Raw genomic sequence first — 18,094 nt, forward strand, 5'->3', positions numbered from 1 at the left:
CGCCTGTGCGGGGCGGTGCGGACCCGCAGCCGCCGCCCGCCGCAGTCAGCGCGGCAAGGGGCAGTAGCGGCGGCCGCGGGTGCCCGAGCCCCTGCGGGCGTCGGAGCCGAGCAGCGCACCGCGAGTGAGCGACGCCGGGCTCGGGCGGGCGGGGCTTGGGCTGCGGCTGAGCGCGGCTGCCTTACCCGGGCGGGGCCGCCCGCCCATGTGGGTGGTACCCGGCTGCTGCGGGGCGCCTCGTGCCCCCGGCAGCCGCGCGCGGACGGGCAGGTCAGTGCCTCGGCGGCTGCGGCACGGGGACCGTGGCTGGGCCGGCTTGCCGGAAGGAGAGGAGAAAAGTTTGTGCGGTGCGGAGCGGTGCGGGGAGGGGCGAACTTGGGCTGAGTTCGGAGCGGCGGTGCGGCATCTCCGCGGGGCGCGGGCAGCGGCTGGCGGGGTGCCGGGGACAGGCTGGACTGGGGGGAGCTGGGTCGGGGGATCGGCCCGTGTGGCACGTGTGTTGCACGAAGCGATGTTGTCGTTCTGCCGCCTTTCCTGTGTGGTGTTTGTGTGGCAGGCTGGTGAGTGCAACTCTCAGGTGGAAAATAGAAAATCTCCACTGTGGTGCTGTATTTTGGGGATGGAGCGTGTTTCTATGACATCTTAGCGCGGGTGCCGTTTGTAAAACGAGGAAATGTTGCACGTGACTTAGGAACTTTTATGTAGTTGTAATTCTCTCTTTGAGAGTACAAAATCAGCATTTCATGTGGTCTTCAAAATTCAGCTTTTACTGCAAGCGCCTTGAGTACGTGGTGTAACACATTGGTTTTACATTGTAATCGGAAGTTATTGATAGTCAATTTTATATTTCATGCTGTAGAAAATGTGGCTTGCTATGCATAACATGTATGTAATTCATTTCTATGTTGTCGTCTTTGAATTAGGTAATCACAGTCCCTGTTATATAATAATTACTTAATTTTTTCTTTCCTGTATTGAAAGTATTGTCCTTCCACCACTCTGCGCTGATATGAATAGTCTTTTTCATATTCTCAAAGTTTCAGCATCGCCTTTAAGTTTAAGGCATGAGCTTAAATTGTTTTCTTTAACACAGTCTGTAAGTTGGGTGCTTTTAAAAAATAAATGCCAAAAAGTGTTTGGCTTCCTACTTTTATAGCTGAATGTGTGAGATAAAATCAAAGGTGAATGAAACTCTTGTGCTATCTAGCTTAAACTAATGTCCTAGATCTGGTCAGAAGCAAATTGAATTCTTTGTGCAAACTTGAGCTGATTTTGCAGAGGAGTAAAAGAAGGTGTGTGTATCTCAGATCTTCATTTCGATCCTACTCCAGCAGCTCAGTGTGTTACCTACACATTATAATGACTTGCTCTACATGCGTGTAACATTTCAATTAATACTACCTCAGCTGCATAGAAGCCTGATGAGATGCTTGTTACACTTTGATTGCTTTTTTCATACATTACTGCCTCTGCGTTTGGGAATTGGGCATTACGTGATTGTGGAAGAAAGTAATTACAGAAGATGATAACCTTTGGTGCAGCAATTAAAATAGTAGCTTCTTCATTTGTTGTGCATCTGGGAACAGTTCTTCCTTTCTGCAAGGATTTTTTGTCATCAGCTGAGTCCTAATGCTGAGCCGTGGCATAAAGTGATTTGAGTACTGATAGACTTTTATCCGCAGGGTTAATGCTGAAGCAGACACACTGTTGCTGTGCCTGAGGGTATGAGGCAGGGTACTGTGTTGCAGTCAGTAATATTCTGCTTTAAATTCTAAATTTAGCCAAGTCTATAAAAGCTTTTATTCATGTATTCTTTTACAAATGTTAATAACACCTATTTGCCCCTTTTAGTACGAACGAAGAAAATACTTCCTATGAAGAATAAAAGAACTTGATGGAAGAACCCTTAAAGCACCTTTACCTTCTAAGCAGAAGAAAATTATGAAGGAACAATCCATCTGACTCCCTCAGCATCTCACACAGGACTCACAATGGCTCTTTGCAAAAAAACTGTTGGTAGTGTCTTGGAGGAGTGGTGTTTGAAGGAACCACTGTTTGGTTGCAAACGGCACCAGAATGTTAGGAAAAAACTGAGACTGATAAGGATAATAGGGCTTCTTGTCAGTGTAGTGGCCATTAGTACTTTCTCTCTTTCAATTAGTGCCTTTTTCAAGATGGAAACACATAGCAAGGTGTTGGATAGCAGCCTAGCTAGCCAAAAGCTGGTGCATGGTCACCAAAGAACTCTGTTGGATTTCATGGAACAGAATGAAGGTGGCACTCCAGATTCACCTACGTCTATGAAACATGAAGCTGAACATGACAATGCAACAGAAGAGCATTCCAAGGGAGAGTACCCAGAGGACCTTTTCTCTCTCGAAGAACGAAGAAAGGGTGCAGTGATACTGCATATTATTGGAATGATTTACATGTTCATAGCCTTAGCCATAGTCTGTGATGAGTTCTTTGTTCCTTCCTTGACTGTCATCACTGAAAAGCTGAGCATATCCGATGATGTGGCAGGGGCAACCTTCATGGCAGCTGGTGGCTCGGCCCCAGAACTCTTCACTTCTTTAATAGGAGTGTTTATATCCCACAGCAATGTCGGCATTGGGACAATAGTGGGATCTGCTGTGTTTAATATCCTGTTCGTGATTGGAATGTGTGCTTTATTTTCTAGAGAAATCTTGAATCTTACTTGGTGGCCACTCTTTCGAGATGTGTCCTTTTACATCGTTGACTTGATCTTGCTAATCATCTTTTTTCTGGATAACTTAATCATGTGGTGGGAAAGCTTAACGCTCCTGACAGCATACTTTTGCTATGTGACTTTCATGAAGTTCAATGTTCAAGTGGAAGAATGGGTGAAAAAAATTTTAAACAGGAACAAGGTTGAGAAGGCTACAACAGGAGACGCTGAAGGAAAGGTTTGTTGATTTTTAATGAGCATAAGTGTAATACTGCTGCTATCAGTGCTGACTCCTTCTTTATTGTAACAGACTTGAGTGCAGTCCAGTTAGCAATATAAAAAGTTCTGTGTTTTGCTGAAAGGTCTTTTTGTTTAATCAGACCAATAGGATTGAAAATACAAAACATGAAGCTGCTTTCTAGTAAATCAATAGCTTTTAGCTCCAGAATGATCCAAATTGCACAGAGAGCAGAACAAAATGCCATTGGAATGACATAAACCTTTGTTCAGCATTTTGCAACATTGATGAGGTCTGAGATATAATAGTTTTTGTTTTCCCTGAGCCTTTCAGTTCAGCAGTAACAATAGCTGTGGGGAATCTCATGACAAGATTTGGCTTTTTAAAGGCTGTTAATGCACTTCCTTCTTCAAAAAAAGCAATTGCACTCAAAGCAATACATAATGTCATTTTTATAGATGTTTTCTGGAGATGTTTTTCATTTACTGGTGTTCATATGGTATGCCAACATCCTATTCTAATTATTGACATTCTATGAAAAAGAATTATCTGGAAAAGCAGTGATCATAATGGCAAAACCCAGAGGTACTCTGTTTAGTTGGGTGGTTTTCCTTTCACAGTATTTCAACTAAGCAGGGTTGTCTTCAGAATTTGCCATGTTAAAAAAAAAAAAAAAAAAAAAAAAAAGTCTGTGATCAGCGAATGTTCAGAAACTGTCATAATCTCTTAAAAAGATCTTTTCTTAAAGCAGACTGAATTTAAAGGACTCTTGAAGTGGAACCCGTACGTACTTATGTATGTAGACACTATCTTAACTGAATACTTGATAATGAAATCAAACTGTCTAGTTTTATTTGACAATAGAATTACTCATCAGATAAGGTTTTATTATCCAGTAATTATTCAGTGTCAGGGAACACCTCACTCATTTCTTTCATTTCACAATGGCATATTAGTACTTTAGCAGAGACACAACCCCATAACAGTGTACAAGCAGATAACAGAATGACTGAGAGACTGGGCTCCTATAATGAGACAGGCTACCTGCCTGTGGCTGACAGAATACTGATGATTCTGTATGCCGAACTTTGAAGAACAATACTGATATCTGAGCAGTACAAACAGGTGTTTTTAGTTTTAGGAACTGAAACCACAGAAAAGTTGATCCAAATAAAGACATGACTTTCTCTCTTAAATAAGCAAAGAAATAAATATTTATTTTTTCTTACCAAATCTAACATATACACTTTCTTGTAATTTCATACTTTCCTCTTCGTTCGAATTTTTTTGAAAATCAGCATGCTTGTCTTTATCTTTCTCAAAATGCATCTTTTGGGTTTTTTAAAAGAAAATGAAGAGTGATCACCAACAATTTGCGCTAATGAATGAAGTGCTTCTTTTACTGCATTCGTTTGGTTCCAGATAAATGTGTTCTTTCACAGTGTGTTGTAAATACTTCCACAGTCAGTGTTAGATGTGAGCAATAATAGGAAGGGACTATGGATATCAAAAAGCTATCAACAACTAGAGCACTATCATCTGCTCAGAAACTAGCTTTGCAGGACACGTGAATACATACTTGGCCTGAAACTCTAGTCAGTATGCGAATCGATTGCATTGGACTCTCTGCTACAGGGTTGCATAGAATAGCTAGAATAACATGGTAAGTGCTCAGTTATTTTCAACTGGATGGAAAAATAGATCCACGTTGGGCACTGAATAAATGCTTTAAGTACACTGATGTTCAAAAAAAAAGTCAAGTTCATTCACTCCTGAAGCACTCTCATAGTTTGATGTACCCACCGCTTTTTCTCGAAGCGTATTCATATTACAGATGCAGAGAAATTAGATGGGAATGAAAAATTTGGGAACTATACTCCTCCTTATCCGTTATTGATTCTGCTGTTGCTAAAGTGGCAAGTGGTCTGCTAAGAAACGTGCTTGCTTTATTTATCCTTAAGACTTTATGTTGTAATCTGAAAGCAGCTCAGCAAAGTCCAGAGTTCTAAATAAGGCAACATAAAGCTGGAAAGTTGAAGGGTTAGGTGGCTTAATAGCAAACAAGTACTGACGAGTGAAAATCTGATGAGAAGAGAAACCTTTGGAATACTAAAATGTATTTTGATGTTAACATTAGTAGTTTTAGTGCCACTTTTCTTGAGAGGTTGAAGAAAGTTTCACATTTTTAACAAGGACAGTACTTACTATGAGATAAGGTCATAGATAAGGTTTTTCTGCTTAGCCATCACTGGCTAGATATGTATTCACTCTGCTGCAGAATGCACGCGTATCTCTAGGCATGTTTTAGATGCCTCTTTCTTATGTTTGAGAATTGAAGTGCTTGTGGGTTTATTTTCATTTGTTTGTTGTTTGTTCATTGTTTGTTTCTTCCCCCCACCCCGAATTCTGCAAGTATTCAAGCTTAGCAAATTTCCCTAAAGTTCTTTTGCCCTGTATATCAGTTCACTGTGAATGTGAATGCAGAATATATGGATTTTATTTTGTTCTCTATTTTCCTTCACTAACTTTTAACCAAATGCAGTTTGGGTTCTTAAAAGATTACAGGTTTAGAGAAATCTTACAACTCGATTTCTGGTGACAGTTTGACACTGATGAGAACAGAGTAGGTATGTTTTAGTTTGTTTTGTTTTGTTTTTGATTTAGTGTTGTTTTGGTCTTTCTGTGCAGCGTTCAGCTGGCAAGGTTAGTCTCCTTCCCCATCTCACTGAGGAAGCCTAACTGCAGTCTGTAATCAACCGAAGATCACTGTGACAAGGTTGGGAGAAGGAAGGAGGAAAGGTTCAAAAACAAGACACCGTGGAAGAACAGAACAAAAATCAGATAGCTATGTTCTACAGTGGAGAATGGCACGCGTAGTGTATTGCTGAAAAGCTTCACTGAGTGCTGTGGGGTGAATTGGGCCAATAATTGAAATTACAGTCCCACTGCCAGACACCTCCAAAAGTCCCTTCCAACCTAAGTAATATTATGGCATGGATTTAGGGTTGCATGTAGATATTCTACTCAAGAAAAAATAATTCTGGGTACTGAGACAGAAGATTTAGTGATAATTCTTTGTTTTCCTTGGTTGAGCGAAGTTGTCTAAAAACACAAAGTTGAAACAATGTAAGGGTCAGGAAGAAAGAAAAAAAAAATCAAGTTGTAAAGATAAGATTTTTTTGAGGTTTTGGTCTTCCTTGGTAGTCTCTACTAGCAAAGGCATGTTGACCAAATTAAGTCACAATAGAACATCATGTGCAGTTCCATTTTGGTTTTTTAAGTACTGTTGTTTGTTTTTTTTTTCTTTCATGTAGCGTGGAGATCCTTGCAGAAATACTTCAATCTGATCACTCAGTAAATAACTCAAAACAGTTCTGTTTGGCAACTAGGAGAACAGAATGTGGGTGGAACAGAGATATTGTGCAATGACATCTGTTTCACTGAGTGTACCACTTAAGCAATCTATGGTATGTAAAAACCATTACAGGTTTTTTTTTTTTTTTAACATTTACATTTGGAAAATGAGATATTTTTACCAGCAAGACAAAGTTTGACATTATTTTTATTGCTATTTTTGTTGTTTAAAGAAACCTGAATAGCTTGCATGTGGTATTTCAAAATCCACACTGATCCCAAGTGTTGCCATGTTGTATTTAACGGCAGTGTTTGCATTCTAGAGGAAAGGCTGCTAGAGCTATTTTTAGGCAATTCTCTACTTGTTGGCTGTATTAATGCCTGCATGTGTGCAGGAAAATCTGGAGTCTGCAAAAGATCCAAGTTCATCGTAGTTGATGTGAACACCTGAAGAGGTCAGTTTTGTTGATGTTGTTGCTTTTTTTGGGACTTCTTTTTGAATTCTCAGACTCCGTTAGTTGTTAATCTATCTGTAGAATACCCTTTCTTCCCTGACCACCAGCAAACTACGTCTTAAAGTGATGTTTCATAGGCAGATGGGAGTTTTATTCTACAGGTATTTCTCAGTTATCTACTGATCTACTGCAAGCACGTACATGAATATAGGGTTATGAGCATCTGCATCTCACATATGCTTGAAAGAAAGTTGAATTGTTTTATGTACATGAAACATCGTCAGAGGTTTTTACCTGTTTTATTCTGACAGAAGTGTAGTTGAGTGCTACGTCTTAAAAACTGTGAAGTTTGTTCTGTGGTAACTGAATGTTAGTTTGCTAGTAGTAGCTGTTAGTTAACTTGCTTTGAGCATTCAGCAGTTGAAGCAATTTAGTGTTATTACTGGCATTCTCAGAACTTGATATACCTTATATGCAACCTTTAGTACAGTGAAACTGGTGCTGTTTTCAGTTTATCTTAACACCTCTCAATAACTTACTGAAGACAAAGCAATGACTGTGGTGATTTTCACCACTTGAATCTCTTGGTTTTGTATGTATGCGTCCTGGTGAAGAGCAGAAAATGACAGTGTGGAAATGCAGTACAGGTTAAATGCTTTTAAATTATGGTGATCCACTATGGTTGATTGAACAACAATTTTTTTATCATACTGGAAAGAACAAAACCTTGCCATTTTTAATAGTAAGGGAAGAAAGTATCAATATAGTTTAAAATAAATTAAAAAAAAGCATGTGCAATTAAAAAGAAGTCAAATTGTACTTCTTAGAGGCTGCATAAAAGCAACTGTGTTGGCAAACTTTCACCATAGAGCGTTAAACCTAAATCTGCTGTCCTAAAAAGAGGAACAAAGAGACAGAATTTTCAATCTTAAACTCAGAAAAGTTTATAAATGCTTTTCCTTTTGCCATCTCAGTCTTGGTTGCTTTTGTCCAGATCTTCAAGAGGATGCCAGAACTTCAGGAGTTTGTATATAGAATTTTAACCGTCATATCAGAACAGTAATCCTTAGGATATCTGCCTTCTTGAGGATACTTGAAGTCTGAAGGAACCTCTTTTTTTTCAGTAGAGGTCATCTTCTGAGACGAGTTTTGCTTCCAGGCTTGCTCAGAAATACCAGACCCAGATAGAGCACTATGGTACTTCTTTGTTATGTAACTTGTGTTCCTCTACTTACGTTTCCCAAATTGATTCCCAAATTTACATATCAGGCTAAGATTTCAAGCTACAAATCTAGTGTTTCTTAGAGGTTATTCAAACTTTGGTTGTGAGAACCCATAAATTGAATTCAGTTATGTTCAAATCTCTTGCATTCACTACTCACTTAATGTGGTCCATTCACTGTATCATGGTTGACAAGGCACAGCTCATTTTCCTGTTTTTCTGGCACTATTTTAATCAGTGTGCCCAGGTGGCCAAGAAAGTTGATGGTATCCTGTCCTGCAATGGAAATGGTATGGCCAGCAGGACTAGAGAAATGGTCTTCCTGTTGTACATGTGAGACCACACCTCAGATGTTTTTTCAGTCTTTGGCCACTCGCAACAAGAAGGATGTTGAATTGCTTGAGTGTGTGCAGAGAAGAGCATCAAAGCTGGTGAAGGGCAAATAAATCAGGCATTTATGAGGTGCAGTCAAAAGAACTGGGGCTGTTTAATCTGGAGGAGGCTGAGTGGAGGGAGATCTTATTGGTTTTTACAACTACTTGAAAAGGTTGCAGTGAGGTGGTCATCAGTCTCCCTTCTCAGGTAGCAGCTGCTAAGACACAAGGAAATGGTCTCAAGTTGTGCTCAGGGAGATCTGAAATCATCAAATCACTGAATATCCTGAGTTGAAAGAAGTGCATAGGATCATTGAGTCCAGCTCCTGGCTCCGTACAGGACCACCTCAAAATGAAACCATATTTCTGAGAGTGTTGCTCAAACACTTCTTCATCTTCAGCAGGCTCTGTACTGTGATCACTGCCTTTGGGAAGCCTATTCCAGTACCCAACTACAGTCTCAGTGAAGAATCTGTTCCTAATATTCAGTCTGAACCTCCTCAGATACAAACATTGAAATGAGCTGGGCAGCGAAATGGTGAAGTTTCCATCCCCGATCATCCCTAGAGACATTTGGATGTGTATCTGAGTGGCATGGTTTTGTGATGGGACTTGGTAGGTCAGGTTGATATTTAGATTTGATGAAGTTGAAGGTCTTTTCCAACCTTCTGATTCCATGAAAAAGCAGTATTAAGCACCATGTTTTCAGAGAGGATGTAGGTACCTGTCTTTTCTAAAATGTATGTGGTGGAAGGTGTCCCAAGAGCAGAGATTGTTAGCAAGACTGAGGCTGCTGGCAACAAATAAGTTTCTGAACACAGGTGACTTTACAGTGGCCTTAGTCTTTCTCAGTGGTAATACTCCCCACTAGCCAGCAGTACATGGCCAGGACTAGATGCCAAAAAATGAAGTTCGATGAAGTGCTTCTGTTCTTGTGATTTCCTGGGATTTTGTTGTTGATTTTTTTGTTTGTTTGTTTGTTTGTTTTATCATGAGTTAATATTTCACTCTTAACTTTAAAGATATGGGAACAGCACCTTTTTGAGTCCCTTCTCTTTCTGAGTTTTTTTCTAAGAACTAAAGCATTTTGCTTTAGATTATAACTAACTTTGTTACTGTATAATACCAAATATGTTTGTATTGAAGAAAGCTGTAAAACAAAGATGATGTGAAAGCAGAAAAGTGCAAGGATCAGATATGTGCGCTCTTTGTCTGGTGCTTGTTGAAAGTCAGGTTTTATGATTATAAAAATTAGAGGTGAAAAAACAGAAAGCTTTTGACAGCTTCAACCAAAATTGAACAGTTTGGGTTCCTGTTCTTTGTTACTTCAGGCTGGATACTTGAATATTTTATTGAAGATGATGTAAGGCAATGGGGGAGCTGGACATTTCCTAAACTTTTAACCTTTAACTACAAGCAGCACACATAAAACAAGTGAGTGTTTTCTGGTGAATAGTAATCAATTGTGTACTTTTTCAAAACACAAAATATGAAATATTTTAAAAAGACTTCTGGTGATGCTTTCAGAAGTTAAAAATTTAATTTTAGTCAAGAAGGCAGAGAAATACGGAAGCAAAGTTTGAAAGCTTACAGTTGAAAAGATCATATGAGCTGAATGAATATTGTGTTTTGTACAACGTAATGAATAAGACTTCTTAATTTCTCCATGGTCATCTACAGTTAAACTACAAGCTATTCAATAGTGCGGTGTTAGTAATTATGCAGAGTAAAGAGTGAATTTCCTTAGCCTTAGCCCAGATTAGTCACATTCCATTGTATTTGAGGCAGTTCTTATTTACATACAGCTTAAGTTAACATCTGGATTCATTAAGCCATGCAGAAATAAAAGTGCAAAGGACACAAGTTTGAGATTCTAAGTCATTCTTAGAACTGGTGGGTTTTTAGAACCTAAAATGATATGACAGAGAAAAATCAGGTAGTTGTCATGAAGTGATTAAGCATGCATCAGCTGTTCTGTGTCACAAAGTAAGTGTAGGTCTAAAAGAGGAAGGGTGTATGTGTTTGTGATATCAGTCTAAAACCTCTCGTTAAATTCTTCTCTTCAAAATTTTCCCTTTATCAGTACAAAGTCGAGCGTACTTTCCTGAGAACTCTCATTACAGAATGCTTTGACTCTGTATTGTCCTTGCAAAGACACAAAACGTTTCAACTGCTGTGGAATTTATCAAAGTGCTGAGATGATAATCAGTCCTCCATCACACTGGGTGCTTAAACTTCTGCATGAAATCACGGCTTCTCTCCTCTGTAGCTGATGGTGGAAAAAGATAAATGCCATTCAAAGTGCCTGGGAAGAAGGGTATGATTCATCATGTACATAATTTTATGTACACTGATATATGCTTACCCTTTCTATATAATTAGCATTCTGGCAGTCTTTTTCCCATCATCAAAACTGTCACTGAGTTGCTGACTATTTATTCCATATACCTGTCCAGGGGACAATTTAAAGAAATAATTTATTATTCTATATGACCTAGAAATAGATCTTAGCAAATTTCAGTCAAATTTGCATCTAATTAAAGGCAGCATCTTTTGTATATTGGGACCTAAGTCAAAACTGTGGGTTTCGTGTTCTGTTTTCATTTTTGGGAGAACAGACATTTTGGGTTAACCTTCTGTTTGTGAGAACTTGTGCATTAAACTCTTCCATTGTCACAGTCACTGACAAATTGAAAGTCCTAAGTTAGAGCAGCATTATGGGATACTTTTGGTAAAAAAAGATTACCTTTCACAGAAAAAAGAAATCACAGTACATTATCACATATTTTGTCACTTTGTACACAGCCTCCATCATTTTGAGGAAACAGTTATTTTTTGCCTTCACTAATGTTTTTGTTTTTTTTTTGTTGATTTATGTGTTTTCCTATCCAAAAAGAAGAAATGAAAAAATGCAATCTTGGAAAACCAGTCATTGTCTGACTGGAAGTATCGTTGCGCTCCACAACCTGGGAGGGCAATGAGAGTTTTAATACATGATCATGTATTCATTTCAACAGCAAGTGAAGGTTCAGAGCTCACGCTGCATCCAAAGTGGTTTTACTTGACTAACTACTCTTCTGCCTCTGTGAGCAGTGCGTCATTTTGGGCAATTCACTGGTAGAGGCAATTTTATCAGGTCAGCCTAAAGAGTAGTTACTGTTTGTTTGTTTGTATTTTTTTTTTCAGTATTTCATTACTATTTCATTATTCTCAGCACCAGTGGAGTTGTATTCATTTACATGAATAGCCATAAATAGCAATGGCCTTGCATGACTTGTTTTAGGGGAAGTGTGTGAGAATAGGCTTAGAGGTGTATGCATAATGGCATTAACTCCCCTACAATGTGCTACAGAAAGGAAGGACAGATTGTTGCAAAATAATTTCTTTTTCAAGGAAAAATGAAAATTGCAGGGAAGTCATACTGCATCCTCTGCTGAGAATCATAAATTTTGCTCAGTGATTAATCCTACTTTATCACCTCTTAACTACTTACTGCTGGGAGTCTAGTCCAAAGTCAGTGGTATTACCAGTGGCATTTATTGCATAACCAGCCAGCGTTAACTTTTCACCCTCTCACATTGCAGTAAAACTGCCCCAGCAGATATGGAGTACTAATGGGGAGGCGTGTCCACTGTCACAGCCTGTGCTTTGTGACCTGCAGGGCATGGTTTGAGACCTGTCCACTTACACAGGCTTTTTCCTGAGGGAGGAGGATGAAGTCTGGGGGGTTTTTAAGGATAGAGGATAAGCGCCTCTTTTGGGATTAATAGAGTATTAATTTTGTTGTTTAATTAATTTGTGGTGCAAACTTCTATCAAATTACCATATCTTGTTTCTTTCTACAAGGCTGATTCCAGCACAATCACCAAGCTATTGCTTGGTTAAAAGACCAAAACTCTAGAATCTGCTTTGTCTATGGGTAGAGAAAAAAAGTTAGAAATATTCCATATCATTATTGCTATTTCTAAACCAGTCACCTGAGCACGCAATTATATAGAACCTAATGTTTGTATGATTTTATATTACTAGTTCAGTATTCCTTTGGTGCTGCTTTATTCATAATACTTGTTTTATTCATCTGTTACACTTTTATTTTAAGTTAGACACTTGTCCTGTTGAAAGGCTTCTCCTTGGCTGGATGTTTGAATACCACAATGATGTAAATAATTATGAAAGTACTCTGAAAAGTATGGATTAGAAAGAAGTTATTTCCTCTCCTTATTGATTACCATGATATTAAGTACTCCCCTTCAGGATGAACTTTTGACACATATGCAACTTTCAAACCGGCACAGTTAGTTTCTTTCCTCTGATTTCCAAATCACGTAATGATTTCTCTGAGAAATGCCATGTAGACCATATTAAAGGTCAGTGATAAACAATGCAGATTTATAGGATGGTGTTTTGCATCCTTCTTACATCATTTCGCTAGTTCTCTGCCTGATATCCCATTTCCATAATACTTAACTCAGATATTAAAAATTTCTGAGGAAGACATTTCTCGTTTTTCTTCCCCAGATTAGCTGTCCAGAGAAATATGTCTTACTTCTTAAATTTGGACTCCTTCCAAGCAGCAAGTCATTCCTGCCTAAGGCTGAAGATATAGAAATACAGAGTGGTTTGAGTTGGAAGAGACCTTAAATTTCCATCCAGTTCCAATCCTCTGCCACCCACCAGCTCAGGCTGCCCAGGGCCCCATGTAAGCCTGGCTTTGGACACCTCCAGGGATGGGCAGCCATAGCTCCTCTGGACAGCCTGTGCTAGTGCCTTGTGGCATACTGAACATTTAACTTATTTTATTATACCTTATATAATGTTAGTAATTTATATTATCATGTGCATCTATAGGGATAAAAACAGGAGGCTAGTTTCAGTGGAGAGGAATGGATTCTCGCTTTCCAGTGAGGTAATCAGGACTTGATTCTAGCATGGGAATGGCCCAGGACACTATTGTTTCCTTACATTTCACGTAGAGAAAAGGTCACCAAAAGAAATTTCTTCTCCAAAAGAAATGCCAGCAGTTCCTGTTAATTCCTGTAACAGTTCCAACTGAATTCCTGTAAGTAAAATTTCAATATGTAAGCAAGAAACAGTACTGTAAACTATAGCCAGAAAGCATAAATCTTTTTAAAGAAAGTAACTGAAAAGTAGACAGGCTCATTCAGTAATTATTCATCAATATATTAATTTATACACTGCAAATATATTAGTAAATATTTTCCTAATTATATTACTTAGTCTCCAAAATCATGCAACCTCTTTCTTCACAGTAAAGGCCATGAGAAATTTTTAACCTCACATGCAGATATGCATAAACAAACACAGGCTCCTATCTCAGAGTAAAAGCAAGGGACTCGGTGAGAGGCATGAATTGCAAACTCATGTTTTTCTCTTGGCTTTAAGGGTGGAGATGTGGATCTTTCTTTCATTTAATCTTAGAAACCTGTAGCATTCAAGCCTTGTAGAACATTTTGCAGCGAGCTGTAGAACTCTGCATGCTAGATTGGATTACAGGGTACAACAAAAACAGTGGTCAGTGTATTGACTACAAAATGGTCTTGAGGTGTGGTGGAACATGTACGATTTAGGGTAGGGGTGCGAGCTAGCAAACAAACCAGGTAACAATATATAAGGCTCTTCTTTTATGGTGCACCATTTTTGAAGAGTTGATAAAATTAGTAGCAGCCTTTTTTTTTTTCCAACGTTTTAAAGATAATTGATTGCTTACTTGAGAATCCTCACTGTTAACATTGCAGTCTCCCCTCAAAAATGTTAAAATAAATATTAAGGCAAAAAAGTGAAATTGCTCTGGAACAAACATGTAAATATAGATCTTTATGGTTACTAGATATGGAGGGTTCTTCCTTTCTGGAAAGGGAAGGGCCATGCTGAATACAAAATACTTTTGAAGTCAATGGTGAGTTTTGCTGTTGATTTTTATGGATGTAAAATTAAGCCCAAAAGTCAGGATGTGAGGAATTATGATCCTACAGCTTCTCTGATCCCTGTGTGCCACTGCATAATTTCAAGCCGCTGAGCTGCTTTCTTCAATATTAAATCACCCCTAACAAATAATATCTTTTGGGCTCAGAGCAAGCAAAACAAGCTGTATCAGCTTTCTGTGCCCTGGGACTTAGACTGAAAAAGGGCATTCAGTGTTTGCAAGTCTGATGTGTCCCATCACATGGGAATTATTGGATTATTGATAGATTTCAAAGCAATTATTACATTGCTGTTGGGCCGTGATAGTCTAATTGTTAAATGGCAGTACCTTAAGATCTGGAGCTGTTTTCTTCATCTCATTTCTCCTTCATCTATTTTGAAGTGGGGCAGAAACACAACCCGAAAAAGCCAGTTTTTAAAGCATATGTTTATTAGCAGTCAGGAATGGTATTCTGAAAGATGAAGATACATTCTGAGGTACAAAAATACTGTTCTGAGTAACCATTGTTTCCTAAAAATTTGGAAAAATCCTTGTGTTTCAATTCTGCATCAATTTAAAGTGAATATGCATGCTTTCTGTATACTGTTTCATTACGGTGTCAGAAGAAGTTATACATTTAAATTGCTTTCTAGAATAATGACATGAAAAATAACTTTATAATTCTGGATACAGTACAAAGGATAGGCTTCTTGTAGTCTTTCTGCCTTACATTTATAAGTTGCTATGATGATGCTAAAGGTATAAAATACTAAAGAAAAATTTATTTTGAACTGTATCTCTAGATAATCGTGACTTAATTGCTATTCATATTTAGCCTCAAATATCTACATTTTTGAATAGTGCTTTTATGAGAATGCCTATCTACTGGTAGGTCTAAAAATAAAATGAAATCTCCTAACTATACTTGCAAATGCTTAAGTGCTTTGATTTCTTAATAAATCCATATTATTAGAGAAAGCTTAGCTTTACATAAGTATCTAAATGCAGAGTGTCTGACAAATTTGGGGCTTGCAAGGCTCTGCATCTGAAGTCTTCACAGCAGCTCAGATATGCCTACTTGCAGACTTTTCTCAAACACCTCAGGTTTAGAAACCACTGTTTCTAAAAAACATCATTTTTAGAGTTATTTGTTCAGTGAGAAGACTGGGTATACAACAAATCAGTTAATTATTTTTTGAAATGAATGGAAACTTTCTGTTCTGCCTTTATAATGCATAGAGCTCATTTTTTGTGAATTGGACGCTGGAAGGGAATGGTTCTCTAAACTATGGAGAAATAGTACGTAAAAAAACAAAAATGCAGACTAATTTTTAGATTTACTGATCTGCATTCAAAACTGCCAGTAAGAATTTCAAGGGAGTAGACACTGGTGGAGTCCAACTATTGGTCTCAGATTCATCCTGCTTATTCTTACAAATACAGACTTCTCAGGTTACTTCTGTCATCAGGGCAGAGAACTGGGCATTTTACAAGTGTGACTTGGATCTTAATTACTAGGATTAATCCTTTGTTGACCTGAGATTAAGTAAATGAATCTGCAACATTGCATACAGCAGTAAGTCAGTAAAGTCTGAAAAGCCATCTCCTCTGATTTTATAGCAAGTGCCTGAATACATAACACACTGTCCCCTTTTTTAACACCTGAATTTGCACCTGTTTCTGATGAGGGTGACAGCACGATATCATTTTGAACAGGGTCACCTTTAAGATAGAAGTTATGCAGAAATACTGTTTTTCTCTGCCACTAAGCAAAAAAGATGCTTGAACAGGTGTTAATTAATTCTGTGACTGTTTCATTTGCTCCCTTGGACAATGGCTTCTATGTAGGTGTCACATGTGGTCCCTGTACGGTGCACGTGGCACATAAGCTATTAAGTGAGTCTTACTGTTATTTATAGAAAAGTCACTGGCACTGCAGCCACAGAGACTGTTAACATGTATGATTCATACCAGTTTTTTCTGGATCGTCTTCTCGATAATATGTGATATAATGCTAGCTTTTGGAGTATTGCAATATTGGTTGAATTCACTTTTGTTGCTTTGCATTAGAATTTAACATGGATGACTGAACATTTACAATGAATGAATTAAATTGTACACGGCTCCTAAAGTGACAAGGAACTCCTTGTTAGCAGGATTCTGCAACTCCTGCCTCCAAAGGGAAAAAGAGTGTTAATTATGAAAATTTTGATTACATTGTTCTTGCTCCGTCTGCTTTTCATTGCTTTTGGAAATTTGTTTTTCACAATTAATTGCTAATTGTTCTTTTCAAATGTTACAATATAGTGAGGGATTAGAGTCCCATAAAGAAACACACATGCAAATAGTCCTTTAACAAAGGGAAACAGCACTGCATTCATTACAATTTCAGACTTGCTGGTTGAGCATGAGGAGGTTGTTTTATTCACTATGGCTCAGATTTACTAACCTAACAGATTTGTAGAATTTTAGGCCTGTCATCTTTGTTTCTGGAATAATCACCTGAATGTCTTTGGGTGTAATAACCATTGAAATCATCAGTGTTATGATATCAGTGCATTATCTCTGTGTTAACGTAGTGTCTTGAACACCAGCTTTTTCATAGGATCATAGAATGTCCTGGATTGAAAGGGACCATAATGATCATCTAATTTCAACCCCCCTGCTATGTGCAGGGTCTCCAAACACCAGACCAGACTGCCCAGAGCCATATCCAGCCTGGTCTTGAATGCCTCCAGGGATGGGGCATCCACAGCCTCCTTTGGCAGCCTGTTCCAGTACATCACCACCCTCCGTGTGAAAAACTTCTTCCTAATGTCTAACCTAAATCTCGTCTCTCTGAGTTTAAAAGTATTCCCTCTTTTCCTCTCACTTTCCGCACATGTAAACAGCTGTTCCCCCTCCTGTTCATACACTCCCTTCAAGTACTGGAAGGCCACAATGAAGTCTCCCTGAAGCTTCTCTTCTCAAAGCCAAACAATCCCAATTCTCTCAACCTTTTCTCATAGGAGAGGTGCTCCAGTCCTTTGACAACCTTAGTGGCCCTCCTCTGGACCTGCTCCAAGAACCCCACGTCCTTCCTGTAGTGGGGGCCCCAGGTGTGGATGGGGCCTCACAAGAGCTAAGTAAAGGAGGACAATCACCTCCATCTCCCTGCTGCCCATTCCTTTTTTTAATGCACGGACTTGTTAAAGTGGTGATTGTAGGGCCATCATATATCAGTGTAAGGGTATAGGAGTAAGGCGTAAGGGTAAGAAGTAGGTAATGAGTGAACAGGTATTTTTAGAAGTCAAAATTCTTCCCTTTGCATAAAGGATTTGACAGTATATCTCATTCTTTTCCGTATAGTTATCTTTATGCATGACTACAAATTTTGTACCATACATACGTCTATTCATTTGCCATGAAATTTACTGCTGGGCACTCATCCAAGATGCAAATAGTCTCCCTGAGTAGAGAGAGTGTTGATGTGCAGAGGAACAAGAACTGCCTGAGCCTCAGTGCTCTCCACCTCTTTGAGGGTTGTCACTGGCTGCAGTTTGGTTAGCAAATCCTTGGCAGCAAACACAGAATAAGTCAAACTAGCAGACTGTGTACTAGAACTCATAACTAAACTGTTTCCTAACATCTTAACATTTTAGTTCTGATGTAGTTCACTTGTCGGTAATTGAAACTATTGTGTCACTGTTTCCCACGGTGGGATCCAAGAAACTTTCTGGCAGCCTGTGGTCTGTGACCACACAGAAAATCACTATCTGACACCAAGAGCAAGAAGGAATCTGTTCTGTCAGCTGCAATCATTAGCTAAGGACTTTATGTTGCATAGAGCTGACCAACTG

At 38.7% G+C, this 18,094-nt stretch overlaps 1 protein-coding gene across 5 annotated transcripts in view; it reads left to right on the plus strand.

The window, feature by feature from the left end:
- Positions 1-5: 5 nt before the first annotated feature.
- Positions 6-18,094, plus strand: part of SLC24A2 (solute carrier family 24 member 2) — a 111,132-nt gene continuing 93,043 nt past the window's right edge. The window contains exons 1-2 of one of the 5 annotated variants that reach the window (XM_052700495.1): positions 6-124; positions 1,852-2,927. In XM_052700495.1, the coding sequence (XP_052556455.1) occupies positions 1,992-2,927 (936 nt within the window). In that variant the 5' untranslated portion in view covers positions 6-124; positions 1,852-1,991. Of the gene's footprint in view, positions 125-194; positions 348-454; positions 561-1,851; positions 2,928-18,094 lie in introns of those variants that run through there. The other 4 variants (XM_052700499.1, XM_052700497.1, XM_052700496.1 and 1 more) reach the window with 4 other exon arrangements.

The sequence above is a fragment of the Tympanuchus pallidicinctus genome, unplaced genomic scaffold (assembly GCF_026119805.1).
Source record: "Tympanuchus pallidicinctus isolate F22 unplaced genomic scaffold, pur_lepc_1.0 scaffold4, whole genome shotgun sequence".
Lineage (NCBI taxonomy): Eukaryota > Metazoa > Chordata > Aves > Galliformes > Phasianidae > Tympanuchus > Tympanuchus pallidicinctus.